This window comes from Barbus barbus, assembly GCF_936440315.1.
Source record: "Barbus barbus genome assembly, chromosome: 32".
NCBI lineage: Eukaryota > Metazoa > Chordata > Actinopteri > Cypriniformes > Cyprinidae > Barbus > Barbus barbus.
This window is the reverse complement of record NC_136760.1, coordinates 3,149,462-3,176,114: the sequence shown is the minus strand read 5'-3', so window position 1 is coordinate 3,176,114 and position 26,653 is coordinate 3,149,462. Positions and strand designations below refer to the sequence as shown.

The window sequence follows — 26,653 nt, the reverse complement described above, 5'->3', positions numbered from 1 at the left end:
GCTGCCATTTAAGTGTTTAGGTTTCTTTTTCTTTTTTATAAATTTTATATCTTTTTAAACTGCAAAAATTTTCCACATACTTCAACATAAAAATGTGATTTTAACTCTCAAACGTAACTGGAAACAGAACATCAAGATGAATTACCTGTCCGCCTCCAGGCTGGTACTTCAAGTTGTCAGTGGAGCCGACTTTGGATCGTACGTTCTTCAGATCAGGGAGGGGGGCGGCGGCCGACAGTGATGTGGGTGAGCGGTTCTTCGGAGATTTAGGGGTCGAGCGAATCACTGCGACCTTCTTGATTTCATTTCCTGTGCTTGGAGGCCTGCCACCCGCAGCCTTGCTGGCAGGGGATTTGGGAGTGCCGGGGCTGCTGTGTCCGCTGGTCTCCGGGGTCTTAGGAGAGTCTGGGAAACAGTATAAGGTTATGTACATGGCAGTAATCTCATAATCAAATCTTCCATTCTTCAAAAATATATACAGGATTCATTCCTAAAAACTCCTTTGTGAAAGAAACTCGATTACCTTTTCCATTTTTGGCAGCCGCAGTCATGGCAGGAATCTTTGTACCGGCAGCATGAGGTCTACTGCTACTAGGAGCCTAGAGATACACAGAAATACAGAGAGAGAAAGCAACAGAAATACATTAATAATGATATATTATATTTCATATTATATGAAATTATAGATAACAAAACAACTGCTAATATTTTTTTTTTTTTTGTCACAGGAGTTGGTTTACAATTAAAACTTTCATAAAAAAAAAAAATCTAATTTCAAATCTCTTTTAGAGCTAAACTTTATTGTTTTACTAAGATCTGTGAAAATAATAAAAATACTAATAATACTTTGAAAACTATGATAACATAAATACAGTGAATTAAATATTAAATATCTCAATATTTATTGTGTAAACATAATTGATATCCACTTTTAGACACTTTATCCCCTCAGTTTTGCCATAATTCCTACATGACCAACAATTTTTACTTAGTCTATTTAAAGACACAAATGCTATATTTGCCTTAACAAGACAAAGAGTTTTGCTATTTTTATTACAAAAATGTTTCCAGCACAGCATGTCATTTTCACAAAATGATATTGTTAGCATTTCAAAATGACAATTCTCTAGCAATACATGTATGCCCACTGTTGAACATTACTGGACAAAAGTAATCATATTTTAAGAAGCATTCATGTATATATATATATATATATATAAAAAAAAAAGGAAAATTAATTATTGGTCTAATAGCATGTTTGTCTGCTCAAACATACAGTTTTTTGAAAGCACATTCAATAATTATGAACTCCTCCACTGGAAGCACGATAGCAGAGCTGCAGTGGAAGTTATGCAGTTCAACCAATCTAAATCCATGCTGACTATTTTCAGCCGTCAATGTTGATGCTGCATCCTAAACCAAAATTAACATCAAAGATGTGTGAATGAGATGTTGGTTAGTTAGTTGGAGGAGAGAAATAGTTGCCATTAATCACACCAGACAGTGCACAGACGGCCAGTAAAACAGGCGCAAAGTTAAAGCACTCTCCACAGAAGCTACAGGACACCAGCAGCTGTACTCACTCTTAGCCTGGATTCTTTGGGCCCAGAACTGATGGAAGACACTGAGGGAGATCTACTAGAGGAGGTCTTTTTCGGGATGGAGGAAGGTGTTTTATGGGAGGATGGTCTGACTTTACTGTTTTTAGGGGTCTTTATATAAAGAGCAAAACAGTAGATGAAGACTGCATGGAGTACAAATAGCGACAGAAAGCAAAATAAAAGGCAGAAAATACTAGAATGAAAGTGGAAGAGAACAGAAAGATTATGCCAAACAGCTATTAGCACTCACCCTCTTCTCAGCATCGCCATTGGTCTTGGACTGAGCTGTGAAGAACCAAAAAATGCAGCAATATGAATACAATCAGTATATCGGAAATAGCATGTGAATAAATGTGTTGTTAAACCTACTGAGCTGCCTAACCATTACTAAATCACTACTAAACCTCACAAGGGACTAATCTGTCACACTAAAGACTCAACTCACAATGATTTCAATGCGGTTTGATGCTAACATGTTGCTAATAAGGCGACACAAATACATAGCACATAGAATTACTGGATAAAATAGTTTGTGTCAAACGATCTACAACTGTAAATTCTTTTAAGTACTGAATCAAATGGTTTTTGTTTAAAATCAACATTTCTCTCACCTGGCCAGCCATCTTGGATTTAAAAGTTCATCGTAATTTTATATAGCCTTTTCCGTGAAGGGTATAAATAATGTTACTTTAGAATTAGAAAGCCTAAATAAGATGTCTATGGCAACGCATATATGCTTCTTTAAAATTCTTCCTCCGTACACTCTTAAAAACAAAGGTTCTTTATTGGCATCTACAGTTCCATCAAGAACCTTGAAAATGCATGGAATCTTTCCATTCCACAAAAGGTTCTTTAAAATGGAAAAAGGTTCTTTATATTTCAAAATGTTCTTCAAAGTAAGAAAAAGTGCTTCTTTTTAGAACTGTTGACCGAAAGGTTCTTTGGAGAACCAAAAATTGTTCTTCTATGTCATCGCTGCAGAAAACCCCCCTTTTGGAAACTTTATTTTTAAGAGTGAATACCTTTGCTAAATTGACTACAGTTTGCTACATTTATTCTTGACCCTTTCGCTCATTTTCTTCAATTACGAATTTTAACTGGATCTCACGTAATTCTATTGTTTTTGAGAAATATTTGAGAAACGTAAGCTTGTAAATGAAAGTGAGGGGATCTGTTAAAGCAGCGCTGCACCAGATGGTGTTATGAACGCATGCAAGTAACACGTTCATGCACAAAGACATGCCAAACTGAACTCATTGAAACACGGCCAGCAAACATGGATTTCATCAGTCGGCGCAAAACAGGCTACAAGACCACCGGAGGGAACAAAAGAATGACAGAATGAGACTTAGTGCCCAAAAAAGGACGACGTGTAGCAAACAATTGCAGGATAACAGATCGTTCTCCTCAGCACGCCGTTCGTTTTGTTCGTTATAGACAGAAAGTGGTGCATAGCTAAGCGGCTCTGTAAAACATAGGTGGAGGCAAACCAAGAAAGAGACACTGCACTGGGATTCTGTGAGCTTATCTGCACAGACCTTTGAACTGAGCCACCGGCACCAGGGATTTTCTTGCCGGGGAGACGTGGACACCTTTAGGAGAGCCAATTGTGCTTGTAGAGGGAGGAGTGTCTTCTGTCTTTCTGGCATCTTCGGCGCTAGCGATTATGCTGCGATCAACCGCTGATAACGTAGCATCGACTTTCTCCTGCACTTCTCCCGTTGCCTCCATGTGTTCTTGAGGTAGAGTTTTAGCATATTCAGCAAGAGTCGTCTGAGCCCTGCTGGCCCACGCCGGAAGCGTTTCTTCTTCAACATGGCTCTCGTTGCCGTAAAAAGACAGCTCTTCCTCTTCCTGGAGGGTCTCGCTGTAAGGAGCCCTGGGTTCTACAGTCCTTTCCCCGACAGATGTCAGGTCTTCCAAGGCGGAGCTGCGGACCAGGAAAGTCGCAGGTGGCTCATTCTCCAGAGACAGGCTCCTGGTGCGGTCTGGACTGACGGCGGTCCGCCGATGATGGGAATGAACCGGTCGTCCAGACCAGCTGCTTCTGAGGAGGTCTTCGTCCTGCTCTAGTACTCTCTGGGGGTCTACACGGCTCCAGTCCGAGGGATCATAACCATCTGATGAAAACCCTGCTGCTAAAGCTGGAAAAAAAGCCGCTTTTCCCTGTCACTAATGCACGTCCCATTAACCATGGACAGAGAGTGGTCAGAAGATTTACACAAAGCAAAGACAACATCTATATCACTCTTCTCAAGGAAGATGTCACATGATAAGGAGGGAACAAAGACACTTGTGGTGACAACCGTAGGGGAAAGACAACAGGCATAACAAACTGGTTTGCTGGCCTTTGCTAAAATACAGAACAAACAGCTGTGATGGAACAGGACTTACACTGAACACAGAAATATGAGCTGATAGGTACAATTGAAGAGCAAGAATGCTTGCAAAAAGTGTTTTTTAAAAATCTGACTTAAACATGAAGCATGTTGTTTTTGTGCCATAAACCTCGAGAAAAAGAAGCACACTTTAGCATACTTTATTTAGCAATTATGGAAATAATATCCGTTAAAAGAATATACTTGTAATGTTTATTTTATGTTATTTACAATTAAATAATAATGTATTATAGTTTAAAATGATATATTAAATGCAAGAGTTCTTCTAGACCCACTAAATTAAACATTATTTCATAATTACTTCTACTGTTTTTGAAATATGGTTACTGACAAGCATTCATAACAAAAATATAGGCCCATGTCATGTATTTGTGATCAACTTAATGCAACTTTTTATTGTAATTAAATATTTGACATGCATCAAAATAAGTGTTATCTCTTTTAAGCATGTCAAAAATATAAAATTTACTTTAACACTTTTAATTTGAAATAATTACAAAATGTATTTAAGAGTCTTAAGAAACAATGTCATGAAAGTGGACTTTTTTTATTCTTATTATATAAGTACAGGTTTTTAAGTACACTACCAAGTGCACTTTCAAGCGTGCTTCTTTTTCACAAGGGTAGCAATTAACAAACAAACATGCCTCCCTTCTGCCATTGGTTGGTTAAAACTGAAACAGTTCCACCCCAAACTTGGCTAAATAACAGTGTTTGCACAACCAATGAATGCTTCTATACTATTTTTTTCTACATATTTAAGAGAAAAATGAGTGGAGTCTGCTCTTTAAAAGCACCTAGTTGCTCCTGATTATTAAAATAAAATGGAAATACGGTATCTCTGTGAATTCACAAAACCAAATAATCAGTACAAGATACAGATCAGTGAGGTGGAGTACTACCAGACACAGACAAACTGTTAAAAAAAAAAAAAAATATATATATATATATACACACATACATATCATAATTCATGTTGCATAATGGCTATTCTACAAAGCATGACACTAATATGGTAGATCTGAAAGAGAGAAAAAAAATATGTTTTACCTGCAGGCGTTGTTCCTCCAGCTTATAAATGATCAGGATATGTAGCAAACAGAGAGAAAAACATAAAATACAACATAGCACATTAGCTGGCAATTTCAGCCGCAGAGATAGACTATAAACACTATAACCTAGCATGAAATCGCACCATCAATTTACTACACTTCATTTCGAAATCACAAAAGCAACAAATACTTGCAGTTAAAGCATTGTGACTTGTGAGAGAAAGAGCTTTGGCTGAGATCCTATTTGGCACAAAGCATTAATTCCAGACTTGGCATAACATCACACCTTCCCTGGCAAAGGCAGCTGAGCTCTCTGAGGTCTTTGTGACTAATCACATGGGAACTAAACTGAGAATGGCGCTGGAGTGTCCCTCGAGTTTATTTTGATTTAAAAGCCTGAAACCTGTCAGCATGCCTCAGCAGTGATGTCAAAATCAAACTGTGTGCTTGCAGACATGCATATTACCTTGCACTTTACAAATCACCCCATTGCAAGCGTAACATAAAAAGGATTTCAAAGCAAGAAATGGCAAATTGAAACAACTCCATCCAAGATGGCATTCTTGTTACCAGCAGGCCTACTTCAAACAAAAGCAATTGCATCCTGCAGGCTTTAAATATGCAACGAATCAGAAAAAAAAACGCTGTTGAAAATGAGAGGCATTAGGATGTAGGGCACAAAGGCATCCACATAAATTAAAGCACAAAAGGGCAGTCAAGCAAAGCATGTCAGTCAAAAGAGGCAGCAGTCGATGGAGCAGAGGATCCGTACCACTCGCCATTTCCACCACAGGCTGGGACTTATCTTCTTTCTCTTCCTGTCTTGAATCCTGGGGGCTCTCTATAAAACAGTCATTTGAACATTTTACACACCAAAAGGAAGTCCAGGTTTACTTGTGAAAGTGAAGCTGCTGTTAAAGTCAAAAAGCAAGCCAGAAATGAAAGCTTTAGCTTCACAGCTCAGCTGCAGTGAGACTTTAGTTGGGTTCCAATGTGCTCTGCTGAAAGCAAAGAGCTGGATGGTAAACGCACACGAGCACTATGACAAAATAAATTAAAAAGGAGAAAAACACATATGCAAACAACCGGAAATGATGGGAACCTGGTCTTGAAACTCTGTATATTGATAAAAGCGTAGTTAGTAAAAGGCATTGCATTACATAAATACAAATCAATGCTTAAAAAAAAAAAAAACTTTATTTTAAAGGGAAAGGGAAGACTAAATGCATTTCAAAGCATCTTTATTATAAGTGCAGCAATGCATACCACATTGCTTCTCCTCAGCAGAGGACTTGCCTTCAGCATTACTGTGCTCATCATCCACCTGTTCTTCTGAAAACCCCTCTGTGAGAGAGAATGTGGTTAAAAACACATAAGGCACAACTAATGTGGAGTTATCAGTTGTTAATCAGTATTCATAGAGACATTTTAAAATCTCTTTTAAGGTTTTTCCATTTGACATTGCATTCGTCTTAATTGGCAAAAATAACAAATTTACACAGGTAACAAGACATTTTTTGTTTTAGTTTGTAAAACAATAATACAAATGAAATTACTCATTTAATGCTTTGAAAAGTATTACATTTTTCAAGAAATGAATGTCAAACAGCTGGAGCAATCAGTCACACTGTACTATGACCTCTATGCGACCTCAACAGTATTTCCCTGCAACTGGCTCTCTGAACTTGGTAGGGGGAAAAATGAATTAATTCAGTTGTTGTAAGGATACCTGTAAATTTAAAAACAGTGCTAATTTTACTGTCTAATAAAGCATAAGAGGAGAAACAGAGGCCATCTGAATGTACTGACATAAACGCAACAACCTGCTGCGCTGAAAAGTAACTTCTTATTGAACTTACAAGAAACATTGTACAAAATATCCAAAAGAAATTTAGCCCATTTAGGTTTACCAAAAAACATTGGCATTCAAACAGTATAAATCATAGATGCAGAACCTTTTACTATGGGTCACAAATTAAACTGGACTGGGAGGTGTGGGCCAAAAGTAAAAGCTGCATTATACCCAACTATTTCATAATAAAATGTACAATGTAAACATTTATTTTCAATCAAATTTATGTATATTCTCTTATTTTCAAATGCAACAAAATAATAAATTAGAAATGAAGATATGATTCATTGGCATGGCGGGCCAAATTACAGGCCCTGGTTTGGGCTTTTCTGGTATAAATATTAAAATTTCAAAAAGTAGACTGCATTAAACACTGAATCACATGCACCTCCTCAACACTAGGGTCGTTCTGAACGTTACTGTTTGAGCCTACTGCATTTTTGTTGGTCATAATCATTGATTATTTTTTCACAATATAGAATGCGCAAGTAAATCCGTTTTGATATACAAGCAGACTTTTAAAAGTGAAAACATTTTTACACAAAACTGAATTAACTTCTAAAAAACTCCAGGATGATAGCTGATGACAAAGAGACCATATGGATCGCAATAATGGAGTATACTAGCATTTGATTACTGCATAATAGGATGACACTGATGAAAACATCCATGCTCTGATGACAATTTACTATTATTCAAGTTTTTTAAACTGTGCAATACTGTGGATTCTATAAAAAACAAGCAAAACATGTCAACAAGTAAAAATAGTTTTACCCTCTAGTTAATTTTCAGATGTAAACAAGGGGGTTTCACACAAAACAACCCTTTCTGGAAAATCACCACTTAAGAGATCATGAACCGGACCTTTTGAGAAATACTGGTAAATTAATTCTAGAAATTCCTGAATGAAACTTTGTAACATTGCTGGTAAAATTGCCATGCTGATGCAAATTATGTAATTTCTCCGCAATGTGTACAATAAAGGCTAGTTCACAAAACATGTCTTTTGTTCCGCTGCTTTTAATTGTTTTTCTATGTAAACAAGCACTAGATGGACATCTTTGGCCATTGCACCACATCTCACTGGTTTTTCAGCATCTTGCTCATGTCATTTAGAGGTTTACCCCTAAAACCTGTCACCTGTAAGTCAAAAAAATACTGCCAAATAATGAAAGTGAAGCATTCCTCCTCATTCTTACAGATGAAGAAAATGGCTCAGCATTTAAAAACAATTTCTGATGATTTACATTAGTTTATGTGTGAATGGTATCTTAATGGTATGTTAAGCTTTGCTTGTGTGAAAGCAACTAATGTTTAATACTGTGCTTCTAGAGCCACTACTAGCTTTACTATCTCTAACATACTCACTCTCCGCTGTGCCATTGCAGTATCTGCCATTTATTGCTGGCAGATGCTCTGAGTAGTGTTCCCTCCTTGTGTGTGGAATTACAGGATGAGCAAAAGGGGAGAAAATGTGCACTAGTGAAGGTTGTAAACTAGGGAAATATAAGCCACGCACTAAAGAATGCAGGGGGTCACAGAGGAAAAAGAGAGAATGTTATGGTCTCATTTATGGCATGTAAATACATACAACACAACGGATGACTCAGAAAACAAAAGACTGTCAGTCAATAGCACCACTGTATTTGTTCCTTCCTTCCATACACATGCTTGGAGTTCAGAGATTGGCTGTGGTTTTAAATAAGTGACTATTTAAAAAAAAAAAAAAAAAAAAGGTGGATTTTCCCAGGACTAAATTGCAACATCATTCATTTAAAGGAATAGTTCAACCAAAACTAAAAAATATTGTCTGAATATATACCCACCCTCAGATCATCTCAGTTTTTCCCGAGAATGAGAGTCCAAACAGCTGATAAAAACATCACAATAATCCACAAGTTATCCACTCCTGTCCATCAATTAACATCCTGTGAACTGAATAGCAGCATGTTTGTAAAAAAAAAACAATTCCAGCATTAATGCATTTTTGCTGTTGTTTCTGCAAAAATACCCATAATCAATAATAATGGAGGCGGGGGGCAGTCGTGGCCTAATGGATAGAGAGTTGGACTTGTAACCTGAAGGTCGTGGGTTCGAGTCTCAGGTCCAGCAGGGATTGTAGGTGGGGGAGTGAATAACCAACACTCTCTCCACCCTCAATACCACGACTGAGGTGAGACCCTTGAGCAAGGCACCGAACCCCTAACTGCTCCCCGGGCGCCGCAGCATTGGCTGCCCACTGCTCCGGGTGTATGTTCACTACTGTGTGTACACTTGGATGGGTTAAATGCAGAGCACTAATTCCGAGTATGGGTCACCATACTTGGCCACACACCACTTCCCCCTTTCCCCCTAATAATGCTTCCTCCAGTGACCAAGTCCACCGCCTGTTATCTTCTCACATCAAAATCCACCCACATATTTGCTTAAAGCGGATTTGGCTTGTAAACGGTGCTTGATCTGCGCATATTTCTCTCAAGATTTTTTTCACTGGAGAAAGCAATATTATGGATAGAGTGGTGTGGTTTACTTGTGGATTATTGTGATGTTTAGGACTCTCTGCAAGTTTGTACTCTCGAGCAAGTGATGGAATGCTAAATTTCCCCAAATCTGTTCTGATTAAAAAACAAACTCATCTACATCTTGGATGGCCTGAAGGTGAGTATAGCAATTTTTCATTTTGGGATTGAACAATTGCTTCAAGAAACTATAATCTAGTTTTGATTACACTATATGCTAGAATGATCAAAGCAATCAGGGTAAAGTATGCCAGATGAGTCCATTTTCATTGTTGTGATTGAGTTACTGAATAAGACAACTGTTTATACTTTTGGTGGAGCAGTGAATGAGGGGGTTTCAAACTCAATCAATGTCCATTGATTGTGCATGCCTTCCTTTGTACACTGTTGCTTTACATTTTCTGTAACCCAACTGAGAACCAATTTCATTACTGTGTGCTTTTCAAAAAGCCTTATAGTCTGCCAAAACACACACACAAAACCTCACACACATGCAGAAGAAAGCAGGGTGTGTGATGGCGTTGAATTAGTACCAGAGAACGTCCTGAGAGGAGGGTGACCCACATGCCTGGATTACAATGCGAAGCAGCTGCAAAGCCTGGATTGAGGGCCCAGTTAAGAATACCCTTGTGGTTTATGTAAAGGAATTAAAACACAGGGCTGTATCAAAAAGCTGCTGCCACTGCGGCCACATTAATTACTAAAATATGTATAAAGATCATACGCCCTGCAATGTCTTTGATCATTTGATGCATTTCATTTGCTCATGATGGGAGGAAACACATTAGCAGTCATTCTAATTGATGTTCTGAGGGATAATAATCTGCGTGTACGCCGTATCATATTAAACAACTTTGTCAATTTTATAACACGCGCTGCAAATGCGCATTTCTTTATTTGTTTGTGTTGTGAGCATTTGCAGCAAGTGTGTTGTCAAATTGATGACGTTGTTTTCTTAATTTGCAGGTGTTTTTTTTCTATTTGCAGCGCGTTTCTTTATTTGGTAGTGTTGTGAGCATTTGCAGCGCATGTTATAAAATTGACGAAGTTGTTTACTTAATTTGCAGGTGTTTTTTCTACCTGCAGCACGTTGAGCTCTCTCGGCCACCGTACAAATGGCTCATACGTAGCCTTTCACAACATAAACGAAAGCACTACTTTTCAGCATAATGTTAACCACAAAACCTTCAACATAATAGAAACTCTTTTCAATTGTAAACATTCAAACACATCAGCATTACACAATAACAGGTCTTTCCATTCACTAAAAACACAGAAAATACAAATTCAACATTAATTCTTCTTATCGAGTGCTATGCAAAGCATAATGAAATCTAGAAATCTACTGCTCAGGGCTCAAGGCTATCAAGGCAATTCAAGTTACTAAAAATTTTAGGTTGAATTAAATAAATAAATGCATGTTTTAAATTTAAAGTTAAAATTCTAATTTAATTAAAGGGACAGTTCACCCAAAAATGAAAGTTTTGTCATCATTTGCTCACTCTTATGTTGTTTCAAACCTGTGTGGGTTTCTTTCTTATGTCAAACACAAAAGAAGATAATCTGAAGAATTTTGAAGAGCCTAACAGTTAATGGCCCCCATTGACTTCCACAGCAGAAATACTATTGAAGTCAATGAGGACCATCAACTCTTTGATTACCAGCACTCTTCAAAATACCTTCATTTATGTTCAACATAAAGAAACTCATACAGGTTTGAAACGACATGAGGGTGAGTAAATGATGACAAAATTTTCATTTTCGGGTGTACTATCCCTTTAAGTTGTGGTAGAAGGTCCGCTGAATGTGTAGATCACATTCCATACCAATATGTCCTTCAAAGACAATTAAACTTGTCCTTCAACTACATGTGAATGCTGTCATGATACACTGCAGAGCTTGTTTAATAGTTCTGACTAATCAGCTAATCAGTATATGTGTGTATTTATTTTGACTGGCTGTGACACAACCAACCTGCTTTCCCACAGAAGCGCGCTCACCTTTCATTGGACAGTCCCCTGGTCTCACGAGCCCCACCGCAATTCCATTCTCCTTATGGAATTGGTTGCCATGGTGATGATTGTTGATGGTCATTCCAGAAAGGGAGGTTGCCATGGTATCGCCAGAGTTGTAGTGAGCTGTGTGGCTATTGGGCGAGGAACTCAATAAATCGTGCTGCTGGTCCATAGCAAGTCCAAATGAGGATACTGAAGGGGGAGGGGAGGATGGGGGGTAAAGGTAAGAGAGAGAAAAAAAAGAAAGAAAAAAAGGGAAAATAAAAGGAATAAATTAGTGGATGCACAAGAGAAAAGAATCAAAATGCTTTTGTTTGGCACTAATTGCTTTGCTCTGATTCCTAGTGCCAAAATTATGGTGGCCCAGTAGTGCACAACACAACAAAATCTCCACAACATCACAAAATCGCCACAGCACAACAGAAACAACAACGGAAGAAAAATGCAACACAACGAAATTAGCACAACACAACAGAAACAAGCCGCAACTCAACAAAATTAGCACAACACAATGAAATTAGTCCTATGAGTTGTGTTGTGATGATTTTGTTGTGTTGTGGAGATTTTGTTGTGTTGTGCACTTCTAGGTCACCGTTCAAAATGGCTTTTCAGTGCTGACAAAAGAAAAAATTCAGGTTGAATATCCACAATCCATTAGCAGAAACCTCAGAAACAACTGCCAAACCAACCATATGACTTCAGTGAGTCAACAGTAGAGGCGTCCATCAACTTTTCGAAGGACAGCGTGGGTTGAATCAATATCCAATCGGCAGGATCCGTCTCTTCACACAGGGCTGTCACAAGCTCATTGTAAACAGAGCCAGAGCGCCAGTGTGAACCTGGATATTTATACTGCCAAACATGCCGGTCTAGCTTAAGGTTACTGCCATGCGGCCTAAAATAGTGCAGTCAAGCAAACGTGTCCCTATGAACCTCCAGCAAGCCTTTCTGTAGTCACTTTATTAAACCATTGTATCACGCCTTATATGATGACAGAATGTAATTAACAATCTAATTGCCAGATTACAGAAAACACCCTTTTTTCAACTGACCGTAATTGTTGTTTCTACACAGGACACTCCCGCCCTAGAGCTATGAGGTGTTAGAAATCCAAATATTCGTTCATGACTACATAATCATTTTGTAATACTATAATCGCCAATTGAAAATCCATCCCATTAGTGGTACTTGTTATAAAGATATTTAGTTAGCTACACAGCCCAAAGCAGATTATACATGTTGGATATTTCACAGCCATCCTGATGCGCTATTCATCCTACATACAAACACACTCATTACACAGCGCCCAGCCCTCCAGACATTCTGACGTGTGTGTCTGTACAACTTAGATTAGAACAGTGTGTGTGTTTTCATTTTTCTTTCTAAAGCAATGGGAATGTATTGACTTTTCAACACACACACACACACGTCTCTTACACTTTTCATGGCTGCATTTATTTGATCAAAAATACAGTAAAATGGTAATACTGTGAAATATTATTACAATTTAAAATAACAGCTTTCTATTTTAATATACTTTAAAATATTATTTATTCTTGTGATGCAAAGCTGAATTTTCATCAGCCATTACTCTAGTCTTCAATGATCCTTCAGAAATCATTTTAATACGCTGATTTATTATTCATGTTTGGAAACAGTTGTGCTGCTTAATATGTTTTTATAAACTGTGATACTATTTTCAAGATTCTTCGATTAATAAAAAGTTAAAAAGAACAGCATTTATTTAAAACAGATTTTTTTTGTAACAATTTAGGCCTAGGTATTTACTATCACTTTTTCATTAATTTAACATATCCTTGCTGAATAAAAAAAATTACGGGAGTGAGTAAATGATGACAGAACTTTCATTTTTGGGTGAAATATCTATCCCTTTAAATTTTTCATGAGCTATGTACAGTCACAGGAAGCTTCATGCATTATTAGTTTCATCATCTGAGGTTTCAGAAGTGTCAACCATTGATGGCAAACATTGACTGGAGTAATGAGTAGCATATTATAATGCTACTCATTACTATTACTACATGATTTAGAGAGGGAATAAGCAAGCCTAAACTGCTGTAGAGCATTACCAGCATCTTCACTACTACTATAGATACTAAGCTACAAAACACAGCTGTTGATGTAAGCCATTAGCATTTATTGAATACTTTCCCAGTTATATCAACAAATTGCTCTTTTCTTTCATCTTCTTATGGGTTTCCCTGCTTTGCTTTACTGAAACCCACAGCCAAAAGAAAAAAAAACCCTGTTTGGATTCTCCAGGTCATTGCATTGGGCAGTGGGAAAAATCTCACCTGTTTTATGTGCATCTGGCACACAAGCGGTCTGGAACACAGAATTTGCACAAGGATTCAGGATCTTTGCTCGCAGCAAAGCACACTGGGAATGTGATGACTGCTCAACATTTGTCACTGTTTACCTAATATACACATCTTCAAATAGAGCAAGTAAACTCTACAGTAAGTTTATGACACAGTGGGATCCAAAAGACTTTTGCATTTTTCTAATGTATTCTATTAATTTTACATTATTACCATCCCGACTGCAGTGAAAAGCTGAACTGACATGACTTACATTTCAGATAATTTTAGTATTTGGTATGCCACCGTTTTGCTTTAATTAGACCAACAAAGCATGATTCATGATCATGTTATCCCATATAATTTGAGAATGGAATTGTCCAAACAACATCTTGTTCTTCAATGGAAGCAAGAACATCTGATCATCGGTCACACTGATCATGTGAACTCCTTTGTACAAATTTGCTCATTTGATTAGTGACCTAAATAGTACAGAATCTCAATCTGTTTATCATTTATGCCATAACTTTCCAAATGTAAATTCAATTTCTGAATCCCTGATGCTCAACATGACATTTGGTCCACACTGTATGTCCAATGAGTTTGAGTTAAAAGACCTTTTAAAAATGTCCTGACTCCACCTAGTACCATAACACCACATGCCTCCAAGGGCAGTTGAAGAGCACCATCTAACCAGGCACTAACATCTGTTGTCTTTTGTGTGGCACCGGTGCCTCATTCTGAGTGTTAAAACATAAAAACGTGCACAGTTGGCTCTCTAATGTGTGTGTGTGTGTGTGTGTTCAAGGATCAAGAATGATGATCCTGGCACTGCTCATGGCCCTTCTGCAAACCCACATAAACAGGGTGATTTAGAGGGTGTGTGCGGCTAGAGAAAGCTCAAGATCAACATAGATGTTTGCACCTGCGATACTCTGCAAAGACGTATTCACTACACAGCACACACATAAAGCCATCCAAAGTGTCAGTAACTGAACGCAGGAATTCAAACTCATTTATTTTTGCAAAGCAGAGGTGAGTGTTAACATGTATAGTTGCCTGGACACAAGATCAGATCGCAGTTGTCTTTCCTTTGAGTTTGCTAATGGACAACATGTGGCAATAAGTATGGTGTTCTTCCTTTTAAAATGAGGCAATCAGTGGTGGAATACTTAACTAAACTTAAAAAAAACTTGAACTAAAACTTATTATTGAATAATCGTGCAGTTTACACTTCACAAATGAAACAGAATTCATTATTCCACACTAAACATTTTAAAGAGTACAGTGTTGTCACATGACATCATCAAAATGCATGTGGATGGTGTACAGTTAAAAGGGACAGTTCACCCAAAAATGAAAATTCTGTCATTAATTACTCGCCCTCATGTTGTTCCAAACCCATTAGACGTTCGTTCATCTTCGGAACACATATTTTTGATGAAATCCAAAAGCTTTCTGATTTTCTGACAAAAACAATGACTATTTGATTTCTTCTCTTTCATGTCAGTCTTTGATGCGCGTTCACAAGCGCACCACGAAGCATGCGTGTAGTGCTGCTGACGCAGGAGCCAGTGTTCTGATGTAGAACACGTATATGCTGCGCTATGTTTGCAAGCGGAGGAACGCACACATATGCGTCATGGTACTGTCATGAAGTAGATTGACACAGAAGAGAAGAATTTGTTGAATGAAGTCTATATTTTTGTTTTATTTGCGCACAAAATGTATTCTCATAGCTTCATAAATTACGGTTGAACCACTGATGTCACATGGACTATTTTAACAATATCCTTACTACCTTTCTGGGCCTTGAGCGCGTCGGTTGCCTTGTTGTCTATCCAGGGTCAGAAATTAAAAAAATCTTAATTTGTGTTCTGAAGTTGAACGAAGGTCTTTGGAACAGCATGACGGTGACTAAATAATGAGAGAATTTTCATTTTTGGAAATAAAAGCTGTCATTTTGTAATCTGAAAACAAAATGTACAGTATATGATTCTGTTTTGTGAAAAATGTCTTAGTATTTGAGCAGACTATCAAGGACCATTGCACTGTGGGATACATTTTACCAAGCAATGTGCTCTGTTATATACTGCTTATAACATCAATAAGATTTTTATCATTATTATTTTAATATGATACATGAATAATCAGCATAACACACGCTGGATCATCTCAATAGTCTAGCTGGAACTTCAGCTTCAAACTAGACTGCATGCTACTAATAGATGCAGATGAATGCTTCCTTGTAAACATACACGTCCCCTTTCATTGAACGCTGTGAAAGTGATAATTCAAACAGATGTGGGAACATTTGATTCTTCTCATGGAGCGTCAAGACGTCTCATGAAACAAAGCTCCCACTGTTACTCTGACAGGACGTCAACAAACTTCTGGAATATTTCAGCTGTTCTTGTCAGCGTGTGTGGTGCTTGTCATATTGTGGAACTGTGCTTCTAATGCCAATAAATCTAGTAAACATCTAAAATAGCAATTCATTCTTATAGTTTTGTTATTGAAAATATATACATATATGATGATATATGCTATGCTGATATACTGTAACCAGTGTGTTTGCATCACTGGATCTTACTGTTCATAAAACAGTTGTCAAATATTCAATGTTTGGCTACTTGCATCTTACCTCACATTTTCAAAAACTGAATTCATGTTTGGTATGTGTGAACAGTACAGCCTTCTTTGTTTTGATTGGACATCTTGATTATTTTGACATTGACAAATCAGATGAGGCAGACCAGCCTAAAAATGTAACTAAAACTTCTAAAATCTAAAAATGTTGTCATCCTAACAATAAACATAGCAGCATCACATCTATCAAACATTGAGGAGGATAAGCTGGTCATTTCTAATTATTTTCTATGATTGTTATGGGCTACACTGAGGTCCAGACAGACAACCTGCTCAACTTCTAATAATTTTGTATTTTTTTTAAATCATTGGGGTGTGTGTTAGGGTTGGGTGATGTCTACAAAATTGGCATCGGACGATGTCTGCAGTGAAACATCGCGATGGACGATGACATCGGGGGGGTAAAATACTGCCGCTCCATAGTATAAACCGAGTACGTGTGATCGTGAATCTCAAAAGTGAAAGTGAAACTTTCAGTGCCAGGCATAATAGTGGCTCCCTGATGCCCAGAATTTAGGCTATATACAGTATAATTACCCAATGATATAACTGTGAGAGAAATTAGGCTACTTAAATATATATTTCCCTCCCATCATGTATTTATTCAGTATTTATTAGTAGGCTACACGGCATTTTCTTTCCGGAACACGATGCGGGCTCAACATCATGGTGTCTATCAGCCAACCCTAGTGTGTGTGTGTGTGTGTGTATACCAACTCGTCAGGTATTATTTGTTATGCAACCAGGCAAGTCTCTAATCAACAGATCTGACCATGTCAAAAACTGCTTGGTTGTATCTCCTTAGGGTTTATTTGCTTGTTTATCTGGCACCAAACTGAAAAACGCCACTCTCCACTGGCATGCGCTGGGGCTGTGCTTTAGAATAGCTGAATGTCTGTGATGCTCTCATCACGGATGACTACCCTTGTATCCCTGACCTAAATTTGCTCTGCATTGCTATGAAGCACAGTTACTCCTCTCTCATATTCCCTCTCGGCTCTCGATCCCAACCTCCTTTTGGGCAGGGCCAGCCATGTTCGAATTCAAACACAGTCCCATAACGGGGTAACAAAAAGGATTCTTCAATATGAAATCCACCAGATCATAACTGCATAAGATCCTTGCAGTCTATAGAGTCTGATATTGGATTAGATGTCAAGAATACAGACTGTAAAATCTGATGCCACAAAATGCATTCTGAGTGCTGTGATGATGACATAAGCAACCTCTATTATCTCAGTAGCATGTGAAATGATTCTTATGATGAGTCAGTCACTCCCTTATGAACTGGGTGTAGAATGATTCCACTGTACTGGGGTGGAAAGATAAATATTCATTTCAGAAAGTGATGTACTGTATGTTAAACATGTTATTTTTCTTTTACTACTGCAGCCCAGTCCATCAAGTAATACATATTTTATTGTGAATTAAATTTTTTAAATATTCATATATGTACTAATATTTGGACAAATATACAACCAGGTCTAAAATATATAATCGTCCAGCTCTAATATAAATGTTAAATGTGATTATACGGCATGTTATTAACATTAATATCATGCTGCTTTAAGATAATAATGTGTATTGTGAACAGCACTATGCAAATACATTTTGACTTGACTTGGATTTTGAATTTAGAAATGTATTAAAAATAAATTTATGACAAAGAAATATTCAGGTGATCTTGTCATGCAGTATAAGATGGATCATCGGGTTTTGCACCAACTTGTTGAAGTCATGCAGCTTGAGTACTGCTTTCTTTAAAATAAAAAGAGGACAAACCAAACACTGAATTCTGAAATCACTATTAATTTTTCAATTCATCTATACACTTATGACTATATAAATTGTCATAATTTGGGATCATTAAATTACTAATAAAATGTTGTTTCGATCTTCTATTTCGGTAGTCTCAAACTTTTGTAGCCCACTTTACATATGCTTCAGTTCATGGCCAACAGCATTCCAGAACAGTCATGCTTAAGTTATCAGGGCAAAGGACCATGTGGATGCATGTAGACATGGAATTCTGCTCATCACACTTCTGTCAGAGAGGTAATGGCCTAAGTCTCTACAGCTGCAAATTCACCTCAAATTACACAAACTGCTAGGTTTGTGGCAGAAACCCCAATCACACCCTCGCATGCCAGTTAGTCTGAGGAGACTGGTGTTGCAGCAAGCGAAACCCCTCTGCCAGTGCCTTGCCAATTAAACACTCATGCAACACATGAGAGACTTCATATGGCATTATGTCAGAGATTTTATGCTTTTTGTAAGCCTACCCATATCTCTAAACCACAGCAATTTGCTCAGATGTTTTCGTGCAGCTTAGTGACCATTAAAAATAATAAGCGAGCACGGCTAATATTTAATAATGCTGCAGCTAAAGTAGATTTTTTTTATTTTTTTTTGCAACAGGAATGTTTATACAAATAGCACAAACAGCAATCACTGTGATAATAATACTTGTATCTAATTATATAAGCGCATTTTAATTTTTGGATTCTGTGGTTTGTAATGTTTTATGATTTTACATATGCCTTAATAATGGTTTATGCTGAAATTCCCCATTAGTGTGTTTGGAAATACCCCCAGTTGGTTGGTTAAATGAACTGAACACTTGTGAATTAGATTTGACACTTTTAGTGTGGATTATTTGTAATGAAAATGCCACAGCTGCTCTTTTCCATTCAATGAAAGTGCATGGCAGTCATTATTTGACAATTTCAGAATTCCAGTTGGTTGTTTCCTTGATTTAAAAAAAATAAAAAAATAAATAAATAAATATATATATATATATATATATATATAATAAAAACGAATAAAAAAATAGAATAGAATAGAATAGATGGTTTCACTTTATTTTGATCATCCCTTTAACAAATTCTGTTGACTATAAGTAACATTGCTCCTACATATTTACTTACTTTCATTAAGAGAGTAGAGTTAGTAGAGTATTAGTATAGTGGGAGGGTTAGGGTTAGAGTTGTCATGTGCTTGCAAAGTTACTTAAAGTCAGTAATGTCTTGAGAGACTATATAGAAAGTTATCAGATATAGAGTTAGCAGATATTAATCAGATAAAACTCTAATGAGATTTAGTTGACATGCAAGTGTAGCGTTACTTATTGTCAACAGAATGTTCAAAAGGGACCATCAAAATAAAGCGTTGCTGAATAGATACACTATATTGCCAAAATTATTAGGTCACCCTGTTCTAATGAACATGTTTGACTACTTTAGTCATTTCTATGAGAAACACCAATGACTTGTATAGACACTATAGGGACACCCCCTTCTTTAGAACAGAAGGCACTAACAAACTGTGGCAACAAAGATGGAAACATAATTCATGTATTTAAAAATTGTATTTCCATCTCTGTTGCAACAGTTTTGGACGTGTCTAAAATGACAGTACCCTTATGTACAATTCATTGGTGTTTGGTGATGAGTTTTTGGTTCAAGGTCTGCATTTAAAGTCACACCAGAGGTGTTCAGCTGGGATCAGGACTTTGCTTTCTGCAGACCAGTCAAGTTCTTCCACACTGACTCAATCAATCATGTCTTTTTGAACCGTGTCTTATACACAGAGGCACTGTCATGTTAGAATAGAAAAGGGTCCTGTCCAAACTGTTGCTATAAAATTAGAAGCACACAATTCCCTAGAATATCATTATATGCTTTAACATTAAGATTTGTACTCATAGAAATTACTAAAGTAGTCAAACATGTTCATTACAAGGGGGTGACCCAATACTTTTGGCAATATAAGTGCATGACGCCTCTGGATACACCCTACAGGGTTGTTTGAAGGGTCTTGTCAGAGGGGCATGCCTGTAATCCAGAATCAGTCACCTCAATACAGTATCATAGCATTTTAAACCATCAAACAGCAATCGGCCGCTAACAATGGCAAAAACATAAAATAAAATAAAATCATGTAAACGATAGAAAACGTCAACTGTAATTAATGAGAAAAAAAGGTGAGGCAACCCAATAACACAACCAGAGAGGCGTGTGCAGGCAATACAAAAAATCCTCAACTCAACCCCCATTTTAAATCGGATTACATACAGTCCACAGGGATGCAATGCAACACAGTGATAATATACTGAAGGGTCCGCTACCAAAACGACCGCGTGTGAGAAGCGCGATGAACATATGCAGAATAATGCTGCTTTCTGAATGAAATGATGCATCCCATGATTAGACAACTGTCGTTGAAGAAAGGCGTTGCATGCCATTATTTGAACACGGAATCAGCATTCTATCGTTTCAGACACAGAGCGTGATTTCAGACACTGAGAAACTGTGATGGCTGAATTCAGATAGGCTACATGAACACAGAGAAGAGCTGGAATCATGGCCGCATCTGTGTTCTTCACAGATGGAGGGAGGAGGTGCTCCAACAAAGCATCCTTCAACCAAACCCGATTTACAATGAGCTGAACTGGCAGACATAAGAAGAAACAGCCTCACTTAAAATCATTATCCCTTTTATATGGCAATAATCGCATTATTCGAATTCTTTATATATATATATATATATATATATATATATATATATATATATATAATAGAGGAATAGAGGAAACGTACAGAAATAAGGTTTTACGCGTCTATGGGTTTAATCTTGTAAATGACCAAGACAGTATGGGTATTTGGCGAAAAGTCCCATAAATACCGTTACATCTACGCCTTGTTCAATTTGAGTAATCTTGTTTCTGATGAGACCGGGTATTTTTTCCCCTCTAATAAGCGCATATTCTATATTCAGAGCATTAGTTAATTAATACGTAAGCAGCGAAGGCCCGATTTAACAACATGACATGACCGACGCCGATTTAAAATTGCTACAGGGCACGCTTGTTTTATGTTTAATATATCTATAGTGCACGAAAACCGGTGGATACACTAATAAATCGCGTTTAAGCATCACATACGGCAGCTTCGACAGGTTTTTCTTACCTGTGCACGGCTCGCTGTTATTGTCTCTCCAGCTGCAGTCGCTCGCTGAGCGCTCGAGGAGAACCTGATCAAGAGAGAGGAGGCGCTAGAGAGACATTCTTCTGCTTTCTCCAGAGTCACAGCGTTCGATAAAACATGCTAAACATGAGTGTTTAAAAACACATAGCGGATGGGAATATGCCGCATGTAAATCTACACTGCAAACCTATTTGGCTGCTATATAGCAAAACATCAAACAATGCGCCATTTAATTCAAATAAACATAGCAAAACATGCTCCGATGATAAATACTAAAAATAAGTTTAGTGCACACAACAGTGTGATCTGTCACAAAAATCACTGGCATGGCTAAAACCGGTAGGTTAGATTGAGTACAGTACAGACACTTTCTGCTTTTTTCATCACCACACAAAAACTAGATGCTGAAATTATTTTTCACATGATATTTCTTTTGCTTGCGTATATCATAAAGTGATAATAACCATAATTAGTTTATATTTTTCACAATTAGCTCATAAACATGCGGTGCATTTCTGTCTCAACTGTACCCATATTGTGTACAGTATTAACAGTAGCATGATTCTTAATGCTCTAGGTAATATCAGTACACAAACATGTGCATTTTATTTTCTATGATTGGACTGTTACTGTATACAGTACATAGCAACCTATAAAGGGTGTCTCAACCCACTATACCACCTTGTATATTTCTTAAAATGCTATGTAATCCTTTCAACATTCATGTTAGAAAATATGTCCATTAATATTAGACAGTTCATATATCACAAATATCATTTTTAACAGAATTTGCGTAGCATGTGTAAATGTGACTTTTATCATTATCATAACACTGTACAACTAAACAGTTGATACAATGTGTCTCAACCGTACCCCACTGACATGCTTCTCTAGATTATGAAAAGACCATGATTTTTAGAGCACAGAGTAACGTTTGCAATGATATTTGTTGTGTGACGATCATAAAAGATTAATAAGCTATTCATTGTGGAAGGGACATGGTGAAATGAAAATCTCAACTTGGAAAAAAAACCTTTTGCCGATATCTTCGGAGTGATCACTAAAACACATGTGTGGAGCAAAAATCACGGCTCGGGGTTCTTGTGTACGCAAGTTATTTAAGGTGTTTCAACTGTACACGTCTCAAATGTACTCAGTCTACCCTACTTGAGCTTTTCTTAGAATTAATTCTTTGCAGAGTCACACCCGAAAGTGTCTAAACACTTTTTGGGGCCACTGTGTGTCGTACATATTGGCCAACCAAGGAGTATGTCTTGCCTCTTTTCTCATAGCAGTCATGAGACTTGTACTAAGAAATCAACTGCTATGTAATCTCGGGAGATTATTGTGCTCTCCAAAGAGCTGTGAGAACATCTAAGCAAGTAACAGTCTCTCTATCTTCTCACTCTTTTCTGGACATGAGCCCAGGAAACATCTGTTGGCCTAGTTGATATTCCAGGCATAGGGATTTGTCTTGAGCTGGACTTGATCTTTTCCCATCAGGTGTCACTTTATATCCTGATCAGCAAAAACATTACAGGTCACTTCCCTAAGCACCTGCTCATAGCATGGCAAGTAGGTTTTGGGTGTGGATGCCCCTCTTTTTAAATGCTGTTTACGTTTAATGTTGAGCACTGTAGATTTAGGCCCAAGATTTTTTAACACAAGAACAATAGTTAAAATGTGATTTGACAGAATACAAATATGCAAATATTGGTACTGGAGCTCCTCGGAGCTGTGTTCTCTCCCCACTGCTTTTCTCTCTCTATGACTGCGCCTCTAAAGACCCCTCTGTCAAACTCTTGAAGTTTGCAGATGACACCACAGTCATCATTCTCATCCAGGATGGCGACGAGTCTGCTTACAGACAAGAGGTTGAGCAGCTGGCTGTCTGGTGCAGTCACAACAATCTGGAGCACAACACGCTCAAAACTGTGGAGATGATAGTAGACTTCAGGAGGAAGCCCCCTGCACTCCTCCCACTCACCGTCATGGACAGCACTGTGGCTGCAGTGGAGTCATTCAAGTTCCACTATCTCTCAGCACCTGCAGTGGGACACTCACATTGACTTGAAAAAGGCTCAGCAGAGGTTATACTTCCTTCATCAAACTGAAAAAGTTCAACCTGCCACAGATGCAGATGACACAGTTTTACTCTGCTGTTAGTCGGTTCTGTGCTCTTTTATAACAGTCTGGTTTGGGTCAGCCAGCAAATCAGATATAAGAAGCCTGCGACGCACTGTAAGGATAGCAGAAATTATAATTGGTGTGCAGTGCACCAGCCCAACCTTAAGGACTTGTACAACTCCAGAGTGAAGAAACAGGCAGGAAACATCATCACAGACCCCTCTCACCCCGGACATAACCTGTTCGCACATCTCCCCTCAGGCAGACGCTACAGATCTCTGTGCACTAGAACATCTAGGCATAAAAACAGTTTTTTCCCCCCATGCCATCTCCAGCCTAAACAGCTAACACAAACTAATTACCTGTGTTCTGTAATTCATGCCTGTAATTAATTCTCCATCTCTAATTATTGCCTCTCTCTCAAGTACCCTACTATGTAAATACATATGCGCATTTTCAATACAGCTGTATATAGAGAGTAAATAATGCACAAATCTGTACATACATTTTCTGTTCCAGATTCATACACATTATTTAAGTCTTATTTAAATGTTTCTGTTCTCATGTCAGATATGTATATGTATATGTATGCATGTATGTACCAAGAGCTTCTTAAAAAAAATCCTTGTGTGTTTGCGCACACTTGGTGAATAAAGCTAATTCTGATTCTGAAATAAATAAAATATGCATTGGGATATATAAAGGGAGGTTTCAGTTGTCTTCAGCAAATAGCACAGACTGTACAATTAGAATCAATGTACATCCATGTGCTCTTCAATTAATTAACATTTCAGAATGCAGCAAATGAAATGGTCGATGCAACTTTTACCTGAGCATTTTGTGCATCTGACCACAGTTGAAGTACCACGGTTAACCAGTAGATGGTGGAATAATGCAGCATATGCTGTGATGACTGTTTTAAGGGTTTTCTAGAATATCATGGAAGGCTAGATAACATGCAAAACGGAGGTGCTTATAGGCTTACATAAAGGGAGATACACTTTACAGTGATATTGTGTGAAAAAAATGAAATATGACTCCAGTCAAAGTCAATACCTTAACATCTGTATTGTACAGAATTAAAATTGTGTATATGATGTGTTCATTTCAGTGCTGAATCGTTTCTCCCCCGATAGCTCAGTTTGGCCGGACGGCCAGCTCTAAGAAGGGTTCTGGTCGTCCCAAACGTCATCCATTTAAGGATTATGGATGCCACTGTGCTCTTAGGAACCTTAAGTGCAGCAGAATTTTTTCTGTAACCTTGGCCAGATCTGTGCCTTGCCACAATTCTGTCTCTGAGCTCTTCAGGCAGTTCCTTTGACCTCATGATTCTCATTTGCTCTGACATGCACTGTGAGCTGTAAGGTCTTATATAGACAGGTGTGTGGCTTTCCTAATCAAGTCCAGTCAGTATAATCAAACACAACTGGACTCAAATGAAGGTGTAGAACCATCTCAAGGATGATCCGAAGAAATGGACAGCACCTGAGTTAAATATATGAGTGTCACAGCAAAGGGTCTGAATACTTAGGACCATGTGATATTTCAGTTTTTCTTTTTTAATAAATCTGCAAAAATGTCAACAATTCTGTGTTTTTCTGTCAATATGGAGTGCTGTGTGTACATTAATGAGGGAAAAAAATGAACTTAAATGATTTTAGCAAATGGCTGCAATATAACAAAGAGTGAAAAATTTAAGGGGGTCTGAATACTTTCCGTACCCACTGTATATTTGGACACTGACACAATTTTCATAATCTCGGCTCTGTATGCCACCAGAATAAAATTAAAATTACATATTATATTAAGGAGCTGTAATTCCTTAACCTTTCTTCCAACTGTGATGAGAACACCCTCAAATTAAAGTGTGCACAAAGTGTGTAAGCCCATATTCATTATATAACTGTAACTTGGAATAGGTTTTGGTCAACAGCTAAAATAATAAAAATTGTCCCTGTGTCCAAATATATTGACCTAACTGTATATGTACTTTGAATGTACTGATCCAAGGCAATATGTTTTTATGGTAGTATGAACTTTGCTGCAGTTGATGTCTGTCTCACCCCAGTAATAACTGCATCTTTTTCTGAAGAACTATAAAAACTGTGGCATGAAGTTTGACCATTTGTCAAACTTTACACATTATTAGACCACATTATTAGATTACCTTTGACTTTATGAATAGTCTACACAAAAATGATAGCTTAATGATTTTAATGATGGATGGACCCACACTTGTCTGTATGTACAAACTAATTACCATGCGTGTACGACTGTTAAGTACATGTTTCTTATTTGTTACCATGTACATACACCTCAGGTAAGTGCCTTGTGTTACCACTCATTTGCCTGTAGGTACAAGATATTTACCATGTATGTACCAGGGAAGTACACGTACTGTAAAATAAAGTGCTATCCCCGCACGTGTTGTCCTGTGTTGGGTCCCGCGATCGTGCAGGGTGCCTGTTATAATGTTATGATCGAGTCTCTGGACTCTGAGCATAGCTTGTTTTTCTAGAACTATAAAAACGTAAATGCCCTGGCAGTGGCAAATAGCTATGGTTTTATATTTAATTTGATTACATTAATGTTATAAGTTGAGATTTACAAGAAATATGATACTATGTAAGGTACTGCTATAAAAAAGCACCTTATTTGTTTAAATTGTTTTTTGAATTCATTATTGAATTTTATGCATGTCAATGCGATTAATCGTAGAAAATCATGCGATTAATCGTGATTAAAAATTGTAATTGTTACTCAGCACTAATATATATATGAAGAGTTAATTTGCAAAAACGGATAACTCAAACTCAAAATGATAAATCATGTTTTTTATTCTGTTATCATGTTTTTAATGTGATTTGTGTTAGTTAGCTGTTTTATTTTAGTTTTTAGTTGTTGTTTTTTTATCTAGATAAAATAACCCAACTGCAGTTTGATTGAGATTAATTGGAATGCACAATGAAAAAACATGATTTCTGAGAATTGTTAAAAACTGAGTTATATTTTTATGCAAATGAACTCTTCATATAATTGGTCCATTTAAAAATAGATTTCTGACTATTATTTTATTTGTCAGGCTTAAAAGAAACTGTTCTTGACTCTTACTTTCTCTCTGTTATACTTTTAT

The 26,653-nt window shown here is 37.4% G+C and overlaps 1 protein-coding gene across 2 annotated transcripts in view; it reads right to left on the bottom strand.

The window, feature by feature from the left end:
* LOC306852267 (uncharacterized protein) overlaps window positions 1–21,439 on the bottom strand; it is a 30,396-nt gene extending 8,957 nt beyond the window's left edge. The window contains exons 1-7 of one of the 2 annotated variants that reach the window (XM_079388980.1): window positions 21,376–21,439; window positions 11,424–11,630; window positions 8,273–8,422; window positions 5,051–5,071; window positions 1,852–1,886; window positions 524–599; window positions 146–405 (exon numbers count right to left, since the gene is read on the bottom strand). In XM_079388980.1, the coding sequence (XP_079245106.1) occupies window positions 146–405; window positions 524–599; window positions 1,852–1,886; window positions 5,051–5,071; window positions 8,273–8,422; window positions 11,424–11,610 (729 nt within the window). In that variant the 5' untranslated portion in view covers window positions 11,611–11,630; window positions 21,376–21,439. The remainder of the gene's footprint in view (window positions 1–145; window positions 406–523; window positions 600–1,851; window positions 1,887–5,050; window positions 5,072–8,272; window positions 8,423–11,423; window positions 11,631–21,375) is intronic. The other variant, XM_079388981.1, reaches the window with a different exon arrangement.
* Window positions 21,440–26,653: the final 5,214 nt, after the last annotated feature.